Raw genomic sequence first — 25,269 nt, 5'->3', positions numbered from 1 at the left:
GAATATAATGATAATATATTAATGATATTTAAATTCAAAGAAGTTATTGCAAACAAAACAAATACAAACTAAATTATATATATTTTTATGTTTCTGTTGATTTAAGCAGCAGACGCCTTTCCAGCTGCAACCCATCACTGGGAAACATCCATACACATTCATTCACATTCATACACTACGGACGATTTAGCTTATTCAATTCACCTATAGCGTATGCGGCATGTCTTTGGATTTGGGGGAAACCGGAGCACTCGGAGGAAACCCACATGAACACGGGGGGAAGAAGACACTGGCTAATATAAAGATGAAGACTACATTTCTGAAATAATGACTTTAAAGCTATAAACTGAGTGGAATAATCAGGAGAAGTATCCGGGCTGAGCGGCAGCAAATTAAAAATCCCACCACTTGTGCGTGCACTGCTCTTTGTTTATTTTAAACCTAATGTGCTTATATTTAGCACATTTTGTATGCTAGAGGGAGCCTGCAATGCATTTAAACCTTTTCTTTGCAAGCAACAATTGGCTGTAAGCACATTCTCATATTCTCTCTCTCTCTCTCTCTCTCTCTCTCTCTCTCACACACACACACACACTCACACACACACACACATAATGTATTATGACAATTATTTCATTTCATGTTAATAGGCCTAAATAATTGCCTATAGCCCATTTCAAAATATATTGCTACACATGTAGCCTACTGAACAATCTGCTGTTTTCTGTCAGCCGTATTATTTGATTATTATGTTTAAATTCTTAAATGTTTGAATTCTAAAAACAAACGCGGCTCACTGGCTTTGTGTCTCTCATTTCAGAGCTCTTTCAGTTCTCGAAATTGCCATAGTAGCACACAGCATAATCAGTGTATCAATGCTCAACTTTTAATGTTTTACGACAGTAATGTGCACGAGCAGTTATCTAGATTATTTAAACTGAACTCGGATTAGTCTTCAACTTACTGTTATGGAACCAGTTTAAGTGTGGACGTTTAGTTCGGTTTATTGAAGTCAGGCTTTTTACTTTAATCCCCGCTTTTCTAAACCACTTTAATGAAATAGCCCCCAGATCTCACAATGATTAGGTGTTGTTCTTATGAATGAATTCAGACTTATCATCTGTCATCCACAAGTGAATAAGTAAAAGTTAATTATTATTATTATTATTAAAGACTTCACTTTTGTCAACAAAAGCACATCCTTTGTCAAACATATTAATGTTCAACAGGTTATGCATAACAGATTTCCTTTGAAAGGTCTTAAAGTCCCTTCTATCTTTATGTAAGTTCCTATACATTGAACCCAACTTTGTTACGGAATCAAAACTAAATATTATGACCACTACAAACAACAAAACGACATCTCAGACTAAACCAAAGAATCGACTCTGCGCATTTTCTGTTTAGTTTTGTTTCCCAGCATGGGCCGTTCATGATTGAGGCTGTCTACTCCATATATAAAGTTTGTAAAAGCATTAAATGGATTCTCTCTGCACGTCTCAGTTCTTGGTTGAGCTGTACTGTTACTGGAGAACTGTGGGAGAGACTAATGAACACTTTTTATATACCCTGCTCTGTTTTTGAACATTTGTTTTCAGTCACGGCAGGCTGCGGTACATGCTGAGCGTCTGGTGGTCGTTTTACTGCAAACCCTAGTTCCTTTGACTCGTTCGATGCCTTTTTATCTCTCGGAGTGTTTTATCAGTCAGCATGACACTTGTTTAGACTACTGTCATGCTTCATTGTCCTTGATGAGCAGTATTATGTTCAGCCAAAACAAATGATCACTCACAATCTTATAATGACCAAAAGTTCATGATTAAATGAGTTTTCGTTTCATTGTATTTTAATTTATTAGTTTGTCAAATCAGCAGTTAGAATCTTTATGCATATATGCATTTATTTTGTTTTATGGCATTTATTATGATAGGAAAGGAAGTGAAGTTGGAGAGATGGAGGGATGGGAATTGTGAAATGTTTGCAAATGTAATTGTGTTAAAAAGAGATTCTCGGTTTGCCTAGTGGTCAGTGCACCGACGTAGAATCTATTTTTAACACAATTAAATCAAATTAAATTCAATTGAAAGATTTCTGTCATGACAATTCTCTGAGAGATTTAGTACGGTAAAGAATATGTCAATATGGCAATGTTTATGTTTGGTCTTGGCAGCATAGATCTTCTACACATGCTATCTGAGAATATTCGGCTGCAAAAAGGACATACATGAAACACCCTGTAGCGGATTTACACTGGGGGAAAAAGGCATCATGTTTTTTCCTGGGAATAATATTTTGGCATGGAATTAAAACAGATTTTTGTAAAAACCCAAACAATACAAACATAAAAAATTTAAGTAATTAAAAAAAAAAATGAGTTATGTGTAATTCTGTTTGTCTCATCTATCAAATCCGATCTTTATTTTGAATTTTCTGTTGGATTCAAGTCAGGTGATTGGCTGGGCCATTTTATAGCTTTGTTTTCTTTTCTGAAACCATTTACGAGATTCCTTGGCTGTGTTTGGGGCCATCGTCTTGCTGAAATGTCCACCCTGGTTTTATCTTCATCCTCCTGATAATGTAGATGTTGGATTGAAATAGCAAATATTAATTTACAATGACGAAGGGCGAAGGGTTGTTGAATAACTTCTAAGAGATTTCAGCTACTGTCTGCACTTTCACTGCCTTTTTACATCTATCTTTCTTCATGTGTTCAATACTTTTTCCCTGTGTCAATTCATTTTATTACACATAACTTTTTTTGTAAACTAGTTAGATTTGTTTTTTTTACATATATGGATTTATTTGGTTATTATCCATAACCGGTGAAAATTTCTAGTCAACAGCACCTTTAGAAATATGTTTTTTGAGGAAAATGGTCACGTGTTCAATACTAATTTCCCCCTGTGTACTGTATGTGGTACTGTGGTGGAGGAGGGCAGAAAACACTGAGATATTTAAATGTCAAGGTGCCTATCACCTGCACCATTAATGATGTGGTTGGAAGCAGATCTATAAGTCCTAAGACCTATAAATCAGTGTGCCTAATAGAGTTTCACTACAGACATTTGTATAACTGTTTTTTATAAACAGATATAGAATAAAAACATATGTTAAATGAAGATGCGAGTATTAAAAGTTTTCAGGATTGTTTGTTTTTCTCACACTTTGACTGTGCATGTGATTTGTTAAAAATAGACACTAAATTGATCATTACAAAACTGATAATTTTCTATTAGAAACCAATGTCAGGCAAGATCGGGCATGCTCATGCTGGGATGGCTGTAATGTGGGTTTCCATACTAACATAAAGCAAATGTTATGCATTCATTCATTCATGCATCCATTCATTTTTCTTTTATTTTTTTTGTCCCTTATTATTCCCAAACTATGTTTTTTTTGTTTTGAAAAGGTATTTTTTTTCTTGGTACCAATTTCCAAAAGAGTTTTTAGTTCATTCAACTTCAGACATTTTAGGTTAGTGTAACTGATTTTTTCAAAAGTTTAGAACAAGTCGGCACCAATCGTGTAGTGGTTAGCGCATTGATGCATGGCGACCCGAGTTCGAACAAAAAAAAGCAAAATAAAGGGACTAAAGCCAAAAAGAATATGAATGAATGAATGAAAATTTGCTGTTACAATCACTTGCTTTTCGCACTTCAAACTGCACATTAACATAGGATGATGGAAACCCAGCTTTTACAAGCTTCTATCATGAGTTAAGTACCAAATATTTTGAACATAACATCATGGCTCAAAATCAGATTTTTCAAATGGCTGAAAGGCCAAATAAGCAGTGTTAAGAATGACATGGGTAAATATTTTCATGCAGAAACCTCAATATATTCTCTGTGTTTGATCGTTCGTAAATCACAAGCTGAAAACCAGTGAAAAATGTGCAACAAAAACTGAAATACAATCCAAAAGGTCTCTCTCCTTATGGGAAATGTTAGCTTGTGACACAAACAGTTTACATATTACACCAATGTCAAACAGCTGTAGTGAAATTTTCCACTGCCCTGTTTGATTGTCACAAATTGCAGTGTAAGCTTTGCCCACAGTGAAACTTTAACACAAGCAATGAATGTTCAGTAAACATTAAACTCAAAGCGTTTGACCCTGGCGCTGTCTGAGAAAACACAGGACGTATTTCACGCTGAATAAATTACAAAATAAAAGGAAAAAGTCCAGTCTGAGCGAGGGATTTTTCTCACACATCTTTTAAAGTCCTGACCATTATGAGCTGCAGGCTTTTGGTGCAGAAGTAACAGGCCATGAAGGATCAGCGTTTGGGGATAATGGGTTTTGGTGGAACAGAAAACAGAACATACTGTCTTGGAGTCAAAACTGGGACAGGAAATCCAGTCTGTAACGGCCAAAAATGCCACTTCATAGACATTTCTCTTTGAAAAAATATTCAGCAAACTGTGATTCTGCATAGAAATATTTAGGCTGCATGTATATGTAAATAAGACTATGCCTCTCTAGGATTGGGAATAAAAGACAGCTTTTGACAAATCAGCATCAAAAATGTAATGTTTTATAAAGATTTTTTAAACAGTAATAGTTCAGTTCAGAAGCATTTATGTTATCATTAAGAACAATAACCTAGAAGTCAATCTCACAAAATATGAAGTTTACCTTTTTATTGCAATTAAATTAAATCTAATAGAGGCAACAGGAGAACAGTAAAGACAATAGAATGAAGAAATGATATTAAATAATGTTTAAAAATGAATATCAACATTTACAAAAGATGTTTCTTTCTCAGTAGTTATGTCTTGTTTTCCAGACAAAATGTAAATATTCTTGAATCAAAATATTTAAGATATAGACAAGATATATTTTCAAGATATTTAATCTTGATTTCCCTTTGAAATTTACCTAAATTAATTAAATGTACACTGTAAAACTGCCATATTTTCAACTGTAAAGAACACTGTAAAAATGCTTAAGTGAATGAGGCTTGGTTCATCATATGAATTTCTTATCATCACCTGCTTATGGTTGTGTTTCTGTCTGTGTAACAAAGGTATAATGTGTAAAAGTTTGTACTTTAAAACACTTGCATATAATAGTATAAATTAACGAAATACTGAAGTTTTGATGGTAAAGTTCTGGCAACCAGATGCCGCTTTTTTACCTTAATTTTTTTTACCAGTGTGAGTTTCTGACACCACTGACGTATATTAAGTTAAAAGGATAGTTCACCCAAAAATAAAAATTCTGTCATCATTTATTCACCCTTCGCTTGTTTCAAACATTTCTTCATGTTTCTTCTCAACAAAAAAGTAGATATTTTGAAGAATGCTGGAAACCTAATATTTTCTACTATGGACATTAATGGTTATAGATTTCCAACCTTTTTCAAAACATTTTTATTTGTGTTCAACAGAAGAAAGAAACTCGTAAAGATTAGGAACCACTTAAGGGAGAGTAAAATGTGAGTAAAATATTAATTTATGAGCGAACAACCCCTGTAAGGCTTGTTTTAAAGGGCACCTATTTTAGCTTTTTCAGGAATTACGTTTTTTGTGTCTCCAGAATGTGTCTTTAAAGTTTCAGCTCAAAACACCCATCAGATTATTTATTATACCTTTCTGAACATGGGGATTTTTTAAATCATTGCACAGTGTAGCTATTTTGGTGCCTGTGCCTTTAATGCAAATGAGCTCTCCCTGTCTATTCGCTTGTTAAGTGTGACGTCACGCGGAGCGGCTTTCAGGTCCAATCGCTTTATTCAACTGAATGGGGAGATTCATGAAATGGTAATAATAAACGTTTACAAAGCGATTTAATACTTTCGAAAGTCACGATCTCAATATATATGTCCATGCCTAATATCCGATGACCAGAAAGCAATTCATTGTTTTATAAATTGTTAAAATTTTGTTTTTTGTTACCTGGTCAATCTGTGCTTTTGAAAACACTAATGGTTGGGTTTAGGGAAGGAGGAGTGTGGGTCAGTCAGTCGAAAGCAGACTCTGGTGGATTTATTAGAGAAGAGCAGGCGCAAATAGCACTCTTGAGAGAAATTTGACATTTGAAAAAGCATACACAGCAGCCACTGGTGGATTCGCATAAACAAAAACTGTTTAAAAACGTACCACCTGGGACGTATTTGGTGCCGTCCAGAAATGACTATAGCAGTACGTTTTCAGAATGAGCCTGGGTTGGTGTTAACGTAATGGTGTAACTGTTTAAACTCACTATATTTGTTAAAGATAAAATCATTGCATTTTAATCTCAGCCCCCACCATCATTTATACCTAGAAAATCACAACATATGCTTTCGTATTGTAACACTGCATTACATAACCTGACAAACACTAAATTGGCCTTTTAATAGCGTTTTCCTTAAGAAAAAAATCTTCTCAACATGGTGCCTTTGGAATAGGTCGTCGTGTTCAGCTGAATTCATTTTGTGTCTTTTCATCTGCAAACTCATTTGTGCCTGTTTCTTCTCGTTATTCTCATTATGTCGAGCGCCTATAAAGAACAAACCAAAGCAATATGCGGCGGAGGCCAAGCAGAAACTCTTCTCCTTCTCAATTAATTTACAGACTGAGGCAAAAAAATCACCCCTGTGGCCCTGTGTTATTCTCTGTGTGTGAAGGAAAGTGGTGCGAGCGCCAGTGGATGATGATATTCAATGCCAAAGGTTCTTGGGTAACTGGCTAGATCATTTATTAAAGCCCATTCACTGTCATATTCAGTCATGTAGGTATTCTGTAATGACCTCAACTTCTTCTGGAGAACAGTTTTGTGATATATTGAGGAATCCATGATTATGCTGTTAGGTTGTATTTGTAGATATTTGGCCTTTTTCCCAGACAAAAAGGTATTGGATGACGATAGTATTTTGACTTTGAAGTTGTTGGAGTTAAGAATATATTTTTAAAGGAATATTGGAGTGTTTGTGGACTAGTCATATTTCACTTATGCAGTGTTTTTTATGTCTGGATGTATCTCATCAGTAAATATATTTTTATTTTATTTATAATTTTAAAATTACCCACATCCACATCTAGTATATCAAGTGTATATTGTTAATTCAGTATTTTATGTATTTTAATTTAATTTAAGTTAATGTTCAACTTCCTGACTAAAGTTTTGTTGTCGATCACAATTGTAAGAGCAACATAAAATAACTTCTAGTTCAGGGGTGTCAAACTCAATTCCTGGAGGGCCGAAGCCCTGCACAGTTTAGTTCCAACTCTGCTCTAACACACTTACCTGTAGGTTTCAAACAAGCCTGAAGGACTCAATTAGTTTGATCAGGTGTGTTTAATTAGGGTTGGAACTAAACTGTGCAGAGCTGCGGAAACTGAGTTTGACACCTGTGTTCTAGTTGATCATTTGGAAAAGTGGCGAAGATAGATTTTTCAGATGAATCATCTGTTGAACTGCATCCCAATCATCATAAATACTGCAGAAGACCTATTGGAACCCGCATGGAGGACCCAAGATTTTCACAGAACTCAGTCAAGTTTAGTGAAGAAGAAATCACGGTTTGGGGTTACATTCAGTATGGGAGTGTGCGTAAGATCTGCAGAGTGGATTGCAACATCGACAGCCTGAGGAATCAAGACATTTGTTCTGCCCATTACATTACAAACCACAGGAGAGGGCAAAGTCTTCAGCAGGATAGCGCTCCTTCTCATACTTCAGCCTCCACATCAAAGTTCCTGAAAGCAAAGTAGATCAAGGTGCTCCAGGATTGGCCAGTCCAGTCACCAGACATGAATATTATTGAGCATGTCTGAGGTAAGATGAAGTAGGAGGCATTGAAGATGAATCCAAATAATCTTGATGAACTCCGGGAGTCCTGCAAGAATGCTTTCATTGCCATTCCAGATGACTTTATTAATAAGTTATTTGAGTCAGTGCAGAGATGTATGGATGTAGTCGTCTAAGCTCATGGGAGTCATAAACAATATTATTTTTTTTCCACTGCACCATGATTTTATATTCTATACTGTACATTATTTCTGTTAAGTGACAAGACTTTTGTCCAAGCAAAGTCAGACCTTACTGTCCTAATTAAATCATTAAAAATCAAGACATGATCATATTTTGTTTTGGTAAGCATAATCTAGAGGCCTTTGCCTTTCATATAAGCCACTTCTGATAACAAATGATCTACTTGAAGTCAAGTTATTATTTGTTTTCTTAAAAATTGGATAGGCGACAAGACTTTTATCAGGTATTGTATTAGTAATACTATTATATATTTATGTTATTTATTATCATTTTTGTGAGTGTTTTTGTACATCAAATTAAACTAAATGAAGATGAGAAATATTTTCTTGACTTTTTATTTTGTTTGATTTTAGTTAATGTTTTATAATAAATAACATAAACATCAAGATATAAAATGAATACATTTTCATGTAATGGTCAACTACACATTACTTAATATATTGTTATGGTATATTAATACAACATTAATAACGATAATAATATGCGCATGTTCTATCCAGTCTATAAACCACCATGCTAAATTTGTATTCAGATAATATAGGTTTAGGGCTGCACAGTGGTGCAGTGGGTAGCACGTTTGCCTCACAGAAAGAGGGTCGCTAGTTTGAGCCTTAGCTGGGTCAGTTGGCGTTTCTGTGTGGAGTTTGCAGGTTCTCCCCGTGTTCACGTGGGTTTCCTCCGGATGCTCCAGTTTCCCCCATAAATCCAAAAACAGACGGTTCAGGTGAATTGGGTAAGCTAAATTTTCTGTAGTATATGTTTATGTGAATGAGTGTGTATGAATGTTTGCCAGTGATGGGTTGCAACTGGAAGGGCATCCACTGCGTAAAACATATGCTGAAAAAGTTGGCGGTTCATTCCACTGTGGCGACCTCAGATTAATAAAAGGACTAAGCCAAAAAGAAAATGAATGAGTGAATAAATAATGTAAGTTTATAAACTAAGCCTAAATATATATTGAAGGATTAAAAATATAGATAAAGCCTTATAGCTTACATTATTTTAGAAAAAATCACACACATACATTGTGTACAGTACTAATATTTTTAAAGGCACTAAAATTTTTTTTAATAAATGTTTATTAACCAGAATATCATAATTACAGATAAAATAATCCAAAACAGACAAAATGACCCAGTGATTATATAAGTATCTCTGACTTATGAACACCAAATGACAGCGTTAGTCTTTCTGAGCCACAATAAACCCCTCGTCCAATCAAAGATGTTGATAGATCTGACAATAGTAGATGCATTGTTCTCCATTCATTGTCACTTTATTCCTGCTCCTGAAGGCTTGTTTTGCTCAAGTCTTGTGTAAGAGGTCAGCGAGAGAGGGTTAAAGAAGGGTATAGTGTTTGTAAAAGCCAGCATTAGGATCTTCTTGCAGCCTCAGCGCTCTCTTTATGATGGCTGTCAGCTTGGCCCTGCGCTGCTGGTTTGATCTGAGAGAGCAAGAGTCTGTTTAAAGCCCCTTTCTCTCGGTTTATTCAGCCCACTTTACACATGCCTGATGCCAGATTTCTCAAGGAGACAGATCTCCAGATCAGCTCTGTCTTTCACACATGCTCCTTTCAGAGGACGAGTATAGAACTGTAGAGGACAGAGGAAACAAAGTACTGACTCAAATATCCTGATTCTAGGGTTCTGCAATATGACAGTATATATCGTATGGACAAAAGAAAAAGCATATAATTTCATATTAGGGCTGCTCGATTATGGGAAAAATCATAATCACGATTATATTGGGTCATAATTGTAATCACGATTATTCAAAACGATTATCAGTTAAAGTCAAAATTATTGGCCCTCCTGTGAATTTATTTTTATATATAAATATTTTCCAAATGATGTTTAACAGGAATTTTTCACAGTATTTTCAATAATATTTTTTGTTTTGAAGAAAGGCTTATTTGTTTTATTTCGGCTAGAATAAAAGCTGGTTTAAATATTTTTAAAACCTATTTTAAATATTATTAGCCCCTTTAAGCAATATTTATTTTTGATTGTCTGAACTTTGAATGTCAGTTTAATCTGAATATTAGTATCTTAAATGTGATGTACTGTCATCATAGCAAAGATAAAAGAAATCAGTTATTAGTAATGAGTTATTAAATCTATTATGTTTAAACTGTGCTTTAAGCATCTTCCCTGTATGAAAAAAACTTAAGCTACAAAAGACCTTCAGTCAAGAGCAGTGAGGGATTTTCTCCTTTTGTAGTTTGATTAATAATAAAAACAGGCGGCAGCAGGGATATTGCGCACTGTCACTTTAAGAATAGTGCGGCTCTGATATGGTTTCTCTTTCAGATGTCTTTTGATTCTCAACATGTTTGTTTATTACCAAAACGAGGGTTAATATAAATAATCACTAAACACCGCACTCTGACACAAATGTGCATGTATTTGACCATTAAAGCGCTCGCATTAAGATGGCGTTACATGGGTGTGCTCTGCTCATTTCCGAGGCTGTCCGAGGCCAAGTGCGGCGCGCACACAAACACGCATGTGCTCTTTCGCGCTTTTAAAAATACGAATGACTCTAATGTAGGGTCTACTTTACAGAACAATGCGCACGTTACATTACAGTTCATGCTTTTAGTAATTTTCATGTGAAACTGAGCTTTGCAGAGCAACAAATGTGTACAACTGGAAAGGGGGCAGTATATGATGCAATAATCGTTTATCTTGATTAATGATTTTTCATAATCGTTAGAAGCCAAAATCGAAATCGAAACCGGATTTTCAATTAATTGCACAGCATTATTTTATATAACGCTCTATTGTTCATATTTTGGGCTTTCAAAATAGATTAATACTTGTTCATATTTTATACAAGCTCTTCCTTAACTTTCCTGTTTCCACCAAAATTGTTTGTCAGGAGCTCCACAGGGTCAGTATACTTGACAGGCTGCTGTAGCCAAACCACTGGTCACTCATACCAATGTCAAATGTCCGTTTCAATGGTGCCATCAGCGTAAATGTTGGGCTGTGGACAATGTAAAACTTGTATTGTTCTGTGGTGAGTCCACTGTTACTGTCTTTTTCACATATAGGAGAGTTATGGTGTGGAGAAGCCCCAAAGAAACAGACTGTGAAGCATGAGGGTGGATCAGTGATGGTTTGGGCTGCCATATCATGGCTTTCCCTAGGCCCAATACTTGTGTTAGACAGGCGCATCACTCCGTAGGACTATCAAACTATTCTGGGGTGCGTTTTCCAAAACCATCATTAGCCAACTAAGGTCGACAGCTGTGTATAAATATTTTTACTATTTACATCATTAAATCATATGTATAATTATTTTATAATAATAAGAAGGAAAATTAATCATATAAAATTTCTAGTTAAATAATATTAAATAAGATATGTTGGCTTGATAAATTTACTGGTATTTTAGTAAACATATTTATAAATACTTTTTTCAGTGTTTCAGGCTTCATACCTTGTTCATTTAAAGCCTGTCTTGCTGTAGTTTCCTGCTTCCCCCACTGCTTTGTCTTATCACCAGTTTGTGAAGGCCAGAAGGACACTGGCGCTGCAGTCTATGGAAATGAACGGCTCTGGCATTTGAATGTCAGGGTGATATAGGCAGATCCAGATGATGGATATAAACCCACAGCCTTGAAGACGAGGACTGAAGCTCTGGCAAATTGTCACGTAACGTAAAATGGGAGGAGGATGATAAAAACAAGTAGACTGGGACTTTGACAGAGGTTAAAGAAGCTAAAAGAAGATGAGTTTAGGGCTTGGTACCTGCTCATTTCCATAGAGGAGTCTCTCAGGTGACATCAAATATCACACTCCCTCATTAAATCAGCCGGCGGTGGCTTCTTCACTGCTCTAGGACAGACCTGACTGAACAAAATGGAACTTTAAGAAATAGTTATTTCTAAAGTTAAATATATGTATATATTTCCTTTTTTTAATTTTTGTGGGACTTTCATTTTTACATTTGTACAAATTTTTAAACTCCTAAAAATTCCCCCTAAAATGTTGTTGTTGTGGCCAATTTTTTTTTTATTCCTTTTTGTAGGTTTTTATACTATTAGTATTATTACTCTCCATTTTGGAGGAAAACATATTGTTTGTTCAAAAACGGAAATTATTCATTGAGATCCATTATTTACCATTTTCTTGATTACTTTTTTTTTCTTTTTGATTTTTCTGGACAGTTTTATTGGTTGCATTTTTTTATTGGTGTTTAACAAGACCATGCATAGTAGTATACAATTCAACATAGGAAAAAATACACACTGTCTTAGTTTTCTTATTTTCTCATTATCCCCTCAAAATAAAAATAATAAATAAATTTATGAATTAAAAACAAACATATCCTCTTAGAAAAAAATAAACATCTTTAAAAAAATTTAAATAAAAAATGTATTAAAAATTATAATAATTGAGCAAGTTTACAAAAAAATTTAAAAAGAGAAAAGTTTGCGTTAAGTAGTCAATCATTCCTCTTTCCAGTTATTTACTGTGTATTAGAACTGATACATTAGAACTGAACAGGGTGAGCCTTTGATATATTCTAAAACAGGGTTCCACGTCTTGTAAAAAGATTTGAAAGATCCTGCAAGTCAAAACTTCTCAAGTTTTATGCAGCTAAAGATCATTGTCATGTGGTGGAGGAAGTACCTGTTTCCACTTGATAATAATGACTCATCTAGCTAAAAGTGTAGAAAAAGCAATAACCTGGCGAGATGCGACAGTCAAGACAACTCTCTCTGAAATACTAAAGAGTTTTATTGCTTTCATTTAATTATAGGAATCAAAAGGCCAGTCTAATTATTTTATATCATGATTCTTTTTATCTCCCCTTAAATTCTGTTAGTTCTTTTAAAAACATTGAAGAAAACTTGTGCGATTATTCCAGAAAATTTGTAATAAGCCATTTATTACTACTACTATTACTACTACTACTACTACTACTACTACTACTACTACTATTATTATTATTATTATTATTATTATTATTGTTGTTATTATTATTATATTAAAGTTTCTTTATTAACTGTCTCCAATTTATTGATTTAATTTTACATGTCTACAAAGACATAATAAACTTCATAAATTAACTTTATAATATGCACAAACAGTAGCCCACATCTCAGTGACTTCATTTATTCATTTTTTTCCTTCGGCTTAGTCCCTTTATTAATTCAGATTCGCCACAGCGGAATGAACCGCCAACTTATCCAGCACTTTTTTTACTCAGCGGATACCCTTCCAGCTGCAACCTATCTCTGAGAAACATTTCTACACTCTCATTTACACTCATACACTACAGACAATTTTGCCTACCCAATTCACCTATACCGCATGTCTTTGGACTGTGGGGGCAATTAGAGCACGCGAACGCAGGAAGAACATGCAAACTCCACGCAAACCCAGCCGAGGCTCATGCCAGCGACCTTCTTGCTGTGAGGCGACAGCACGACCTACTGCATTACCGCCCATCTCAGTGACTTAATTTTAACTAATAGACACATCTAGTTATAAATATATATCTATTAATATAAAATTCTGACTTTCTCACACAATTAAATTATATCATGAATCCATGATATCAAGATCTCCCCTTAAATTCTTATATTGTAGTCTTTTTAAAAACATTGAAGAAAAAATGTGATTACGCCAGAATTTTTTTAATAAGCCATTTATTTATACTATTTTTATTATTTTATTGAAGTATCTATATGAACTATCTCCAATTTATTAATTCACACATCTAAAAAGACATCCAAACTTCATAATTAACTTAAAAATTAACATAAATTACCTTCATAACTTCATAATATGCACAAACAGTAGCCCCCATCTAAGTGACTAATAGACACATCTAGTTATAATCGTCTATTCATATAAAAATCTGACATTACACATAGAACATTAAACTCATTTTATGACCATATTCAGCGATTTCATAGGCCTTTAAAATCTATCTCTAAATCATACGTTATATTATCGCTAGCTGATGCTGCTGACTTATTTGACCAGACATTTGTCACAATTGTGATTTTTATGGAAATGCTCATAATGTGCCATAAAATATCCATCCCTCAAATCCTGACAACAGCAACCATTCGAAACGTTAAGCTTCATGTCTAAATGTCATTATTAGTCATTTTCTTTTCTCATATTGCTCACTAAGGCCCTTTAAACAGTGTCTAATCTCTTATGCTAAACCACAACACTACACTAAAGCATATGAAACAAAATGACACCACATCTCCCCACACATATTTTCTTTATTGTGTAATTTCTGCATCTCCAGAGCTTCTTGTATATTTAATGACTTTTCCAGTAACAGCATGTTTGAATTGGACTCCAACTGAATATCCAATGAAAACAAACGCTCAGCCTTTTACTTCAAATCCATATTTTTGTTATCATTCATGAACTGCTGACATTCATAGAGAGACTCACAGACTGCTATAAACAAATAACAAATGGACAGTTAGCGTTCAGATTCTGCATTCAAAACAATTATGTGGAAACATGATGGATGAACATAACAAAAACATAAACCACATTTGCTTCTGCTTTCAGCATCAAGCATGTTTACAATTCAGACAGTAATGCAGTTTGCTTTGCATACAAAGAATTCCGCCAAAAAAAAAAAAAAACAATTATGGGAAACATTTACTTTTTTTTGAAAATAGGCTCGTTTAAAACTGCCCTAGATTTAAACTGTTGAGTTTTACTATTTTTAAATCCATTAAGCCGATCTGCACCTTAGCTTAGCTTAGCATAAGCCATTGAATCAGATTAGACCATTAGCATCTCGCTAAAAAATTCAAAAAAGAGTTAATTTTGTAGTTACATCGTGTACTAAGAAAAATTGCTTTTAAAATTGTTTCCAGCTAGGTAACAGTGGTGTCTATGATCTTTGCACCTGCTGTAGCCATGCTACAGCAGCAAAGTTCCTTGACTATTACGCCAGTTTGAGGGTGTAGTTCCTATCTATTGACTTTTCTTTGGTCTTAGTACACAATGTACATGTAACTAAAGATGAGTCAAGCTTTAAGTTCTCAAATATCCTTGTTGAGTAAGATGCTAATGGTCTAATCCAATTCAATAATTTATGCTAAGCAAATTTAAGCTAAAAGGGCTGCTGCTAGACCCTGAAATCAGCTGAATAGATTAAAAAATAGTAAAACTCAAATGTTTAACTCTAAGTGAGTTGTAAAATGAGTCTATTTTCAAAAAAGAAGTGGAGTAATAGTTGCAGATGGGTGTTTTGAACCGGTCTTTAAGTCAGATGTTATGCCCATTTGCCAGTGAGGTAGATTGTATTTGACTTCAAATGTAAGACAAAATAGAAATGCTGTGTGAAAAGATGATTTTGAGTACTTTTTTGCATGAGGTGTGGTGGTGTATTATAAAATGACCCTCTAATAATCGCAGACTGTGGTTTGTTTTGTTTTAGTTGTAGTGGAAATTTTATTCTTTCTTTCTTAAATTTTTTGCACAAATATCAGCTAGATTCACACTTTAAAACCTGAAACATCTAAAAAGCATTTATTTGTTGTAATTATTTTCTTAAAGAATGAGCAAAATCATATCTGTTCTATTTTATGAACTTCATGAAAAAAAAATCAGAGAAATCTTGTTTATTTGATTAAAAAATACAGTAAAAGAGAAATATTACACTCTAAAAAATGATAGGTTGTCATAACCCAGTCTTGGGTTCATTTTTTCAAAATTAAATTTTAAATGGGTTACATTTTTTAAACCCAAATGTTCGGTTTGTCCATATTGGGTTAAATATAATTTAAAAAAATTGTCCAATGTATTTGACCCAATATTGGGTTAACACAACTCGCCATTGTTTAGATTGTAACTTCGTATTTGCTTTTTTTCGTAATAAAGCTTGTTATTTACAACACTTTGTTTGGATGCTCCAATTTGTAAATTACTTCATAAAACATCATTAATTTCTGCATTAATTATTCATTTGTATGTTTTTCTTTCTTAGTAGTTGGAAGAATTTCTATCATCATTTACTCAGTCTTTACTTGTCACAAACCTGTTTTAGTTTCTTTCATCTGTTTAATACAAAAGATGATATTTAAAAAAAAGTTTACAATTTTTAACCATTGTTTTCCATATTTGTGGCCATAAATTTGGGATTTACTCAACATTACAACCAAAAGTGGATCTTACATACTCACCACATACATAGACATGAGCGCCGATCCGCCGACAGCACATTGTCTTTTTCCTACAGACACTGTTTACTAACACGGTCTCAAATACCGGCCTGGCATACTGTATATGCAATACAGCGTTTTGGGAAATGCCGATTGTTTTGGAACCATTTTCATGTAGACGTAAATCTTTTTCTAAACACAAGAAACAAGTTCAGTTTTGGTTACGTTGTAGATATCTAAACATAGCCTTTGTGTTTTCTAAATAGCTATGTTTTCATCCAAATATGCTAATTAAAATTATGTGTTTAAAACTAACAGGAATAAAACATTTGCGAATAAAGAACCATTTTCATCCAACGTGTCAAAGAGAACAAAACACAGAAATACTTCCTGATAAACTGCCACCAAACATCAAAATGAAAAATGCAATTTTCAGCAGTAGAAGCCACCGTGGGTGTTTTTCCTTATATAATATATGACTTGCAACTCAGAAGACGAAATGCAGTAAACGCGGTTTCTGAGGTAATAATACTCAACTAGTTTGATGATAGACATTGGCTGAGGGATTTTAGAATGACCAAAACCACATGTCAGAATCTGTTTGGTCCATTGGTTTGTCCATTAATGGCGTTCCCTCACACCAATTTTTGTTATCAATTTAACTATTAAAACAAAAATAACATGACTTTTTTGAAACGCATGCTGAAATTTATTCGGTAATGTGTTTCAATCGCTATTCAACAAAAGTTTATCCTATTCAGTTGTGCGCACAAGTTTTTTATGTGCATTTTAACGTTTATGCGCATCTTGACATTTCCATTAAGCATTTTTTAAATGCAATATTCCCATAAAAATAGGTGGTTGGAAGCTAATAGTTAATATTTTTAGCTTTCTTCCAAATATCTTCAGTTTTGTTTAACAAAAGAAAGAAACAAAGTTTGTAACCACTTGAGGCTGGGTAAATAACAAGTACGTTTTCATTTTAGACAGAACAAACCCTTTAAACACCAACATCACATTCATGCACTGAATCACTGGCATTCATTACACCAACATTCTTACTTGTGTTTTAAAAAACAAAGAGCATTTTACATTTTCTTCTCATGATTGCAACAGAATCTCAAACTGGCCTCTTCAGGTTCTCCAAAACGCCCACACATTGGTCCCAATGCTGATAAATGCTTAAAAACTAAAACCATGTATTATCAAAAACAACATCATCTCTGCTTAAAAGAAAGATAAAGGAAAGTTCTTGATCTGAAGACATCTTAATAAGAGAAGAAGGGTCAGCAAAGCAGCCATTTGACCAAGAGAGGAAAGAGCAGTGCTGGAGAGATGTGACTGAAGTATGAAGAAGAGCCCGAGTTTGTCCGGCAGTGGTCTTTGTTCTGGCCGATGCAGGCGGCGTAGGCCATGACGTGAGGGATGTAGTGCTGCTCCTGGACGCCGTGAAGAAGATGAGCCATGGGGCCTTTGGAGAAGATAGCCACGTCTTCACCTCCATGAGTCTCCATGCGCAGAGGAACCGCAGACTGAGCCTGATAGTTGTTTTGCTCTGGTGGCAGAAGATGGACCAGATATTAGGATATCAGAATGGCATTTATCGATTGACTGAAATTTTTGTTTTTTTAATAAGAATTTTATTGAACAACTACTTTGGTGTAATAATAATAATGTAAAATTAATATTCCTGGATTTGGAGAATTAAGTGATAATTATAATGTTATATTGAAATCAGATTAATGAGCAATATCACACTCGTAGCAGTGTGATATGGCTGTATATTGCCACTGGTGGGAGGCGTGTGTTGGCACGAGGCCGCAGACCAAGTGCCTTAGTGCCCCCACCAGTGCCGATATACAGCCATATCGCACTGCTACGAGTGTGGTATTGCGTTTATACAACAGTTTGATGGCATAATTGTGTATATAAAAACAAAATCAACCATGGAGAGTCTCAAAAACCCTTTTGTATGAGGAACTACTTTCTTCCGGATTCAAATCATAAGCTGACAGTTAAACAGTTGAGCAAGCATCTTTTAAACTTTAGATCTGTAGGGTCTGCTTTTTGCTGGCTGTATGTGGGCGGAGTAATACACAAAGAGTAAAGAGGCTGTAAGAGTTCTGATATTGCAGAATATCGCACGGCTATCAGCCAATCAGATTTTAGAATCAGACAGAACTGTTGTATAACAATAAATATCCCGTTATTTAATAAAACTAAATAGCTTAACTATTAATGTTAATCAATTAAAATCCAAATGATAGTATCCTGAATGCATTTAATTCTTATGAAAATGAATCATTGAGATGTTATATTATACATACAGAAATATTTAATATGAATGTTAATACATAAAACAAACAATAGGGTAACATTTTATTTTGATGGTTCATTTGAGTATTAGTATACTGTCAGCTTCTATCTGCTGATACTGCTCCTTCAACAGACATTTAACTGACTAAAAGAAACTTTGCAAGTACATGTCAGCTTACACACACCCTAAGCCCAACCCTAACCTAACAGTCTACTTATTATTTAATGGGAATTAGTTGGCATGTAGATGCAATGTAACTTTAATTCAACAAATGTACCATCAAAATAAAGTGTGACCAATAATAGTAAGAAGCCTGAAAGCATTTCTTTATAATTATGAGAAGTAAATATACAATTATAGTGTTAGATTGGAGTTTAATTCAAATTAATTTAAAATAGAAAACACTATGTTAGTTAAATATTTATATGGATATAAACTAATGAAAGGTGGACCAGTAGTATTTACTTTGAAAGAGTTACTCAATAATTAAAAGTAATAAAGAAATAAATACTTAATTTTATATGAAAATTAAATTACAATTAATAAGTTAATAATGAACTATTTTAGTTCAATATAATATTTGACGGTTTGTAGTCAAAAGTTTCCAGTAATTAGGAGAAATAAACAAGTAATTCTAATGTTATATTAAAACTAAATCACAATTAATCTAAAATTGATGTTTAAGACAACACTGCTTTAATTGTATATTAATCTGAATATTAACAAATCCTTATTAAATATATGATGTATCTTTTAAGCTTCTTCTAAATAATTAACGGAAATAAATGAGTAATTACAAAGCTGTATTAATATTTAATAAGCACTAATTAAATATTAATATCATTAATTACTTAAAAATACACAAGTGTTTGAAAGTGTAAAAAATTTTCAATTATTAATAAAAACTATTCAATTGTTTATTGTAGATTTATTAAAATTTATGTTAAAAAAAGAAAATAACCTATGAGTTAAAAATTAAATAAACAATTTAAAACAACAGTATCCAGCAGAAGATATTGCATGAGCAATTTAATACTTATTCATTCATTCATTCATTCATTTTCTTTTCGACTTTGTCCCTTTATTAATCACGGGTCACCACCAACCACCACCACCATGAACCGCCAACTTATCCAGTAAATATATTTACAGAATTTGTTAACCTTCCTAGTAAAAAAATGATGTACATAATCTATAAAGCTACTTTCAAGCTAATCATATAAATAAAGGTTTTAATAAGTAAAATAAGGTTTTAAAATGATTAAAGAAACAATAGCAGTATTTAGGTAATTGATATTGATTTTAAATTTCAAATTATTCATTCATTCATTTTCCTTCGGCTTAGTCTCTGATTTATCAGTTTGCCACAATGGAATGAACCGCCAACTTATCCAGTAAATATATGTTTTACGCAGCGGATGCCCTTCCAGCCACAGCCTAACACTGGGAAGAACACCGGTAGAACATGCAAACTCCACACAGAAATGCCAACTGACCCAGTTAATACTTAGGCTACATTTAATTATTTAACTAATAAATATTTAAAAACAAGGAGATAAATTAGTGTGTTTCCTCTGTTTCTCTATGTAGTTTTTTTACTCAGAACTTAACATACATACAGAACATTTTTAAAGTTATTACTTATTTACTTTGTACATTTGACATCCCCAGATGAACTGATATGCTTAATCAGTAAAAAACAGCAACTGAAGCAGAAAAACCTGTGCTGCGGAACAATGATGAAACAATGGGGGAAGCCAGATAAAGCGAAGAAGAACAGAATGAAACAGAGATGCCGACCAGAACAATAGCCATAATTTTATGACTTGTCAAACATTTAGAGGGAGAAGAAGAAAGATGAGTGGTGAAACCGAGAGAGATGCACTATATCATGATTCAACAGCTGCTGAGTTTGACATTCAGAGCTGACACTGAATCAGAGAACAGCTGGCCAGCCGTACCACTCAATGAAGACTTAAAGGAACACACTTTTTCTCTTCATTTTTAGAAATAGTTTTACAACTCCCTTTCAGTTAAACTGTTGAGTTTGACCAATTTTTAAATAATTCAGCTAATTTCCAAGTCTGGTGCTGGCACTTTTAGTGGCAGTGGTTAGCACTGTCACCTCACAGCAAGAAGGTTGCTGGTTCGAGTCCCAGCTTGACCAGTTTACATTTCTGTGTGCAGTTTGCATGTTCTCCTGGTATTGGTGTAGGTTTCTTCCGGGGGCTTTGGTTTCCCCCACAAGTCCAAAGACATGTGCTATAGGTGAGTTGAATAAACTAAATCGGCTGTAGTGTATGTGTGTGTGAGAGTGTGTATGCATGTTTGCCAGTACTGAGTTGCAGCTAGAAGGGCATCCTCTGTGTAAAGTGGGATAAGTTGGCGGTTTATTCCGCTGTGGCGACCTCTGATGAATAAAGGGACTAAGCCGAAGGAAAATGAATGAATAAATGTAATTATTTTCTTAATTTGTCATGACAACTGACAACTTCATTTAAATAAATGGAAATGTTTAAGAGGTTTTAAACCATCATGAAACACCAAAACACATTTTTTGACACATAAAACACATAAAAATGTCAGCTAAAAACACTATTAGGACACGTATATTTCACAAAAAAGTGAAAATTGGTTGTTTTTGAGTTAATTCAAGCAAGTTCGTTCGTCCGGTTTGAAAAGAAATACTGAAGCTCTGTCATGACGATTAGATCCTTGTGTGGATCCAGCATGGATTTTCGCCTCATTTTGTGACAGGATAGTCTATACACACACGGCTTTTTGATGCTATTCTCTGCACCTACCAAGTCTCTGCGTCTAAGTAATAGATAAATGCTGAGATTTTTTATCCAATTCGTTATCAAACATTCTGTTTTCAAGTGGTTAAGTGCGCTGACATATAGCACCATGGTGCTCACAGCGACCAGAGTTCTATTCCCTGCTTTAGGTCTTTTGCCGACTCTTCCCCTCTCTCTGCTCCCAACTATTTTTTATCAATTCTCTGCACTACTCTGCACTACTTCTCTGCACTACTCTGCACGAATGAAGTTCTGCACAAGACTTTTAGCCAGCGGAGAAATTAAAACGGTCGTGCCCAACTGAGTCTGGTTCTCTCAAGGTTTTTTTTCTTCACTCCCATCAGGTGAAGTTTTTTTTCCCTCTCCGCTGTTGCCACTGCCTCGCATGGTTCAGGATTGGTAGAGCTACGCATCGATGAATTGGCTCTTCAGTGTTTGAACTCTCAGTAATGATTAAATCACACTGAACTGAGCTAAACTGAACTGAACTTAAACACTAAAACCTGAACCACACTGTTCCAGTTACTGAACCACAATGTTCCAGTTACTATGACCATTTATGTGAAGCTGCTTTGACACAATCTACATTGTAAAAGCGCTATACAAATAAAGCTGACTATTCTTTACAATAAAGGTTAAAACTCTCTAAAAATAATTATAAAAAAAACTACACTCTTCCAGCAGTTCCTCACATCCATTATCTCGTTTGTCACAGGGAGCATGCATTAAATGTTCCTGAATAAAAGTGAAAGTGCCTAACTGCAGTTAAAGTCGACAAATTAATAATTTAGCAAATAATTTGATCACTGATGTCCATATAAACGTAATCATCTGCATCTGTGTTTGTTTTGCCTCTGTGAAAATCAGCACATGCTCGTACTGAAACCCCCCTTTTCATGCAAACCCTTCCCTCTTTCGCCACTTGACACTCCCAGTTAAACAAAGCTGGACTCATCTACTTTTCTGACTTTTTTTTTTAAACTGGAGTTGTGTATACACTCGGGGGTTGGGGGGGATCATAGCCCTTTAAATAAATAGAAGCCTAATCTAGCATATTTTACGCTTGGTCTTTTTTTTTTTTTTTGGCTCTGTTAAAACCACCACATCAGGCCTGTAGCTCTTTTTATGAAATGGTAGTAAATCGCAATTTTGACCAGAAAAATTGCTATTTGATCGTGCAGCCCTACTCATCATATATCCTCAAAATGGTTTGTAAGCATTCCAATCCATCAAGCGTGCCATCAGATCTAAGTACCCACCCTTAAAGTACTGTACTCCCTACAGAGTATACAGTAGGCTTCTTTTTTTTTTTTTACATTATATGTCTTAGCGGTTACGTGACATGCCATTAAAAGAGGAAAAAAAACAACCAAACAGGAACAATTAAACCCAAAGCAGCATTCCAATCCTCCCAAAAGTAGATCCCCAGAAAGCCTGTAATTACTTACGGTAGTCCACCGTTGAGACGTTTTCTCTGGCACCGTTGACCAACTTAAACCCTGGGCCATTTCCATATAGAATGGCTGTGAAAGGCTTCTGGTCGACGTCACTCAATGTAGGGGCCAAACCTGTAAAAGTACACTTAAAGGTCAATACATGGGCCAGAAATCACAGTCTACTCTGTAATTAAAGAGCTCATCATTTACCAAAAATGGAGTTTCCTCGTGGTGTGTAGCCTCCAAAACTGAAGACGTGAGAGTGATCGGCTGTGACCACGGTTAGCGTGTCATACTCGCTTGTCAGGAGACCGGCTCTAGTAATGGCCCGGTCCATTTCCACAGCTTCATGTAAGGCCTGCTTGGCTTTTCCCTCATGGTGTCCGTGGTCAATGCGTCCACCTGTCGTGTAGATATACTTTAGTTCTCAAAAAATCTTTGCCTTTAATGCAAGCAAAATCATTTGATTTACTATAATGTTAGTTTGTGTAATATATTCTAATGTATTACACAAGTTAGTTTGTGTAATAAACCAAATGTATGGATTTAATTAAACTACAGTTAATTTATGAATCAAACATATTTAGATTTTCATTGGTTATTTTGAATGTTTGTTGACCTACAGTAACTTCTGATTGGCTTTTGTTAGCAGATGTGTGATTCTTAAAGATGACCTATTCTTGATATAAAACCAATGGACTCCGGTTTATGTAAATGGGCCAGTAAATGGATGATCATGAAAGATTGCACTTATTATTTTATTGTTTACCTGCTATGTGCGAGCTGGTATCAATTAAAATGCAAACAATGCATAAAAATGTACTGTACTTTTAGACTATGTGTAGATACAAACATAGATTACAAGTGTTTTGTGAACATTTGAGGTGTCTGTTGGTGTCTAAAACTGCCAGTTTCATACTACTTTCATAAATTGATTGGAGCAAATATGCATTCGCAAGGATTTGAACCTTTGTAGGGGTGATCAAATTTATATTATATACTATAATTAAATAACAGGTAATATAAATATACATTGGATCTCCCCCAAAATCTATGTGCATACCATATATATATATATATATATACATACATACATACATACATACACACACACACACACACACACACACACACACATATACACACATATTATATACTATAATTAAATAACAGGTAATATAAATATACATTGGATCTCCCCCAAAATCTATGTGCATACCATATATATATATATATATATATATACATACATACATACATACATACATACATACATACATACATACATACATACATACATACATACATACATACATACATACATACACACACACACACACACACACACACACATATTATATACTATAATTAAATAACAGGTAATATAAATATACATTGGATCTCCCCCAAAATCTATGTGCATACCATATATATATATATATACATACATACATACATACATACATACACACACACACACACATATACATACATATACATACATACATATATATATATATATATATATATATATATATATATATATATATATATATATATATATATATATATAAGTATATCTTTTATATATCTTTTGGAAAAAGCACAATCTTGTTTAAAAAAAAACAGCACAGTTTCGATCAACGCCTAAAACGGGCAGTTCTAAAAAATAATTAGTGTGGTATTTTGGGCTGAAACTTCACATACAAACTGACATCAGAGACTTATTTTATCCTGTAAAAAGAAACATAATAGATCCCATTAAAGAGACAGGTCAGGGCAAACAATTTGTCACTATTTAAAGGGTTGACCCCTCCTTGCATCTTGTTTTGTTTTCTATTAGGGAGTGGATCAAGCGTTAACCCAAGCGTCAAAGTGTTACAGGGGGTTAAAAACAGGGGCTTGATTTGATTCCCCATTAATATACAATTATATAAAATTAAAGTAACAATTTTAAGGTGACTATAGGTGAGATCTTGTAATGCCACTTTTAAATAAAATTAATTTACTTAAATTTTCTTAATCAAGGCAAGGCATCATTTGATTATCCATTATATAATTAAAGAAAAGGTTTTCATGAAATGTGAGAGTAGCTGAGATGTTGCAGTGTTGTTTTTAAATATAATAATTTATGCATTTTAATTGAATTAATCAGTGTTTTAGAGTGCTATTCTTGTCACATTGTGTTGCTACGAGCAAACTGAGATAATCATCCAATTATTTTTAATGAATGCTTAAAGTAAATTTTTAAACTCAATAGTCGTCATCTTATAAAAAATTTAAAATATAAAAAAATCACCATCTATTTTATTATAATAATTTTATTAATATCAATATTTTGTTAATAACATTGATTGAATGTTTAATACTTAAAATCGATTAAAATGCCATTTATTTTTGTAAGTAACATGTTAATTACCTTAACATGAATCATGTTAAATAAATTATTTTCTAATTGTATTAAATTATGTTATAATAATATTACTACTATAAAATTCTAATAACATATATATATATAATTATATTGCATATTAATATTAAGTACATTAATAAAATAATATTTAATGTATTTAAAGTAAT

At 33.9% G+C, this 25,269-nt stretch overlaps 2 protein-coding genes across 2 annotated transcripts in view; one reads left to right on the top strand and one right to left on the bottom strand.

Moving 5' to 3' along the window:
- The window catches only part of ece1 (endothelin converting enzyme 1), a 133,622-nt gene that overhangs the window by 25,074 nt on the left and 83,279 nt on the right, over positions 1–25,269 (top strand). The window lies entirely within an intron of this gene.
- Positions 15,584–25,269, bottom strand: part of alpl (alkaline phosphatase, biomineralization associated) — a 43,204-nt gene continuing 33,518 nt past the window's right edge. Inside the window, 3 exon segments of the mRNA NM_201007.2 lie at positions 15,584–17,693; positions 22,702–22,821; positions 22,900–23,091. Of these exon segments, the coding sequence (NP_957301.2) occupies positions 17,425–17,693; positions 22,702–22,821; positions 22,900–23,091 (581 nt within the window). The 3' untranslated portion in view covers positions 15,584–17,424.

The sequence above is a fragment of the Danio rerio genome, chromosome 11, assembly GCF_049306965.1.
Source record: "Danio rerio strain Tuebingen ecotype United States chromosome 11, GRCz12tu, whole genome shotgun sequence".
In the NCBI taxonomy this organism is placed as follows: domain Eukaryota; kingdom Metazoa; phylum Chordata; class Actinopteri; order Cypriniformes; family Danionidae; genus Danio; species Danio rerio.
The sequence above is the reverse complement of the archived record's forward strand: the minus strand, read 5'-3'. Positions and strand labels throughout refer to the sequence as shown.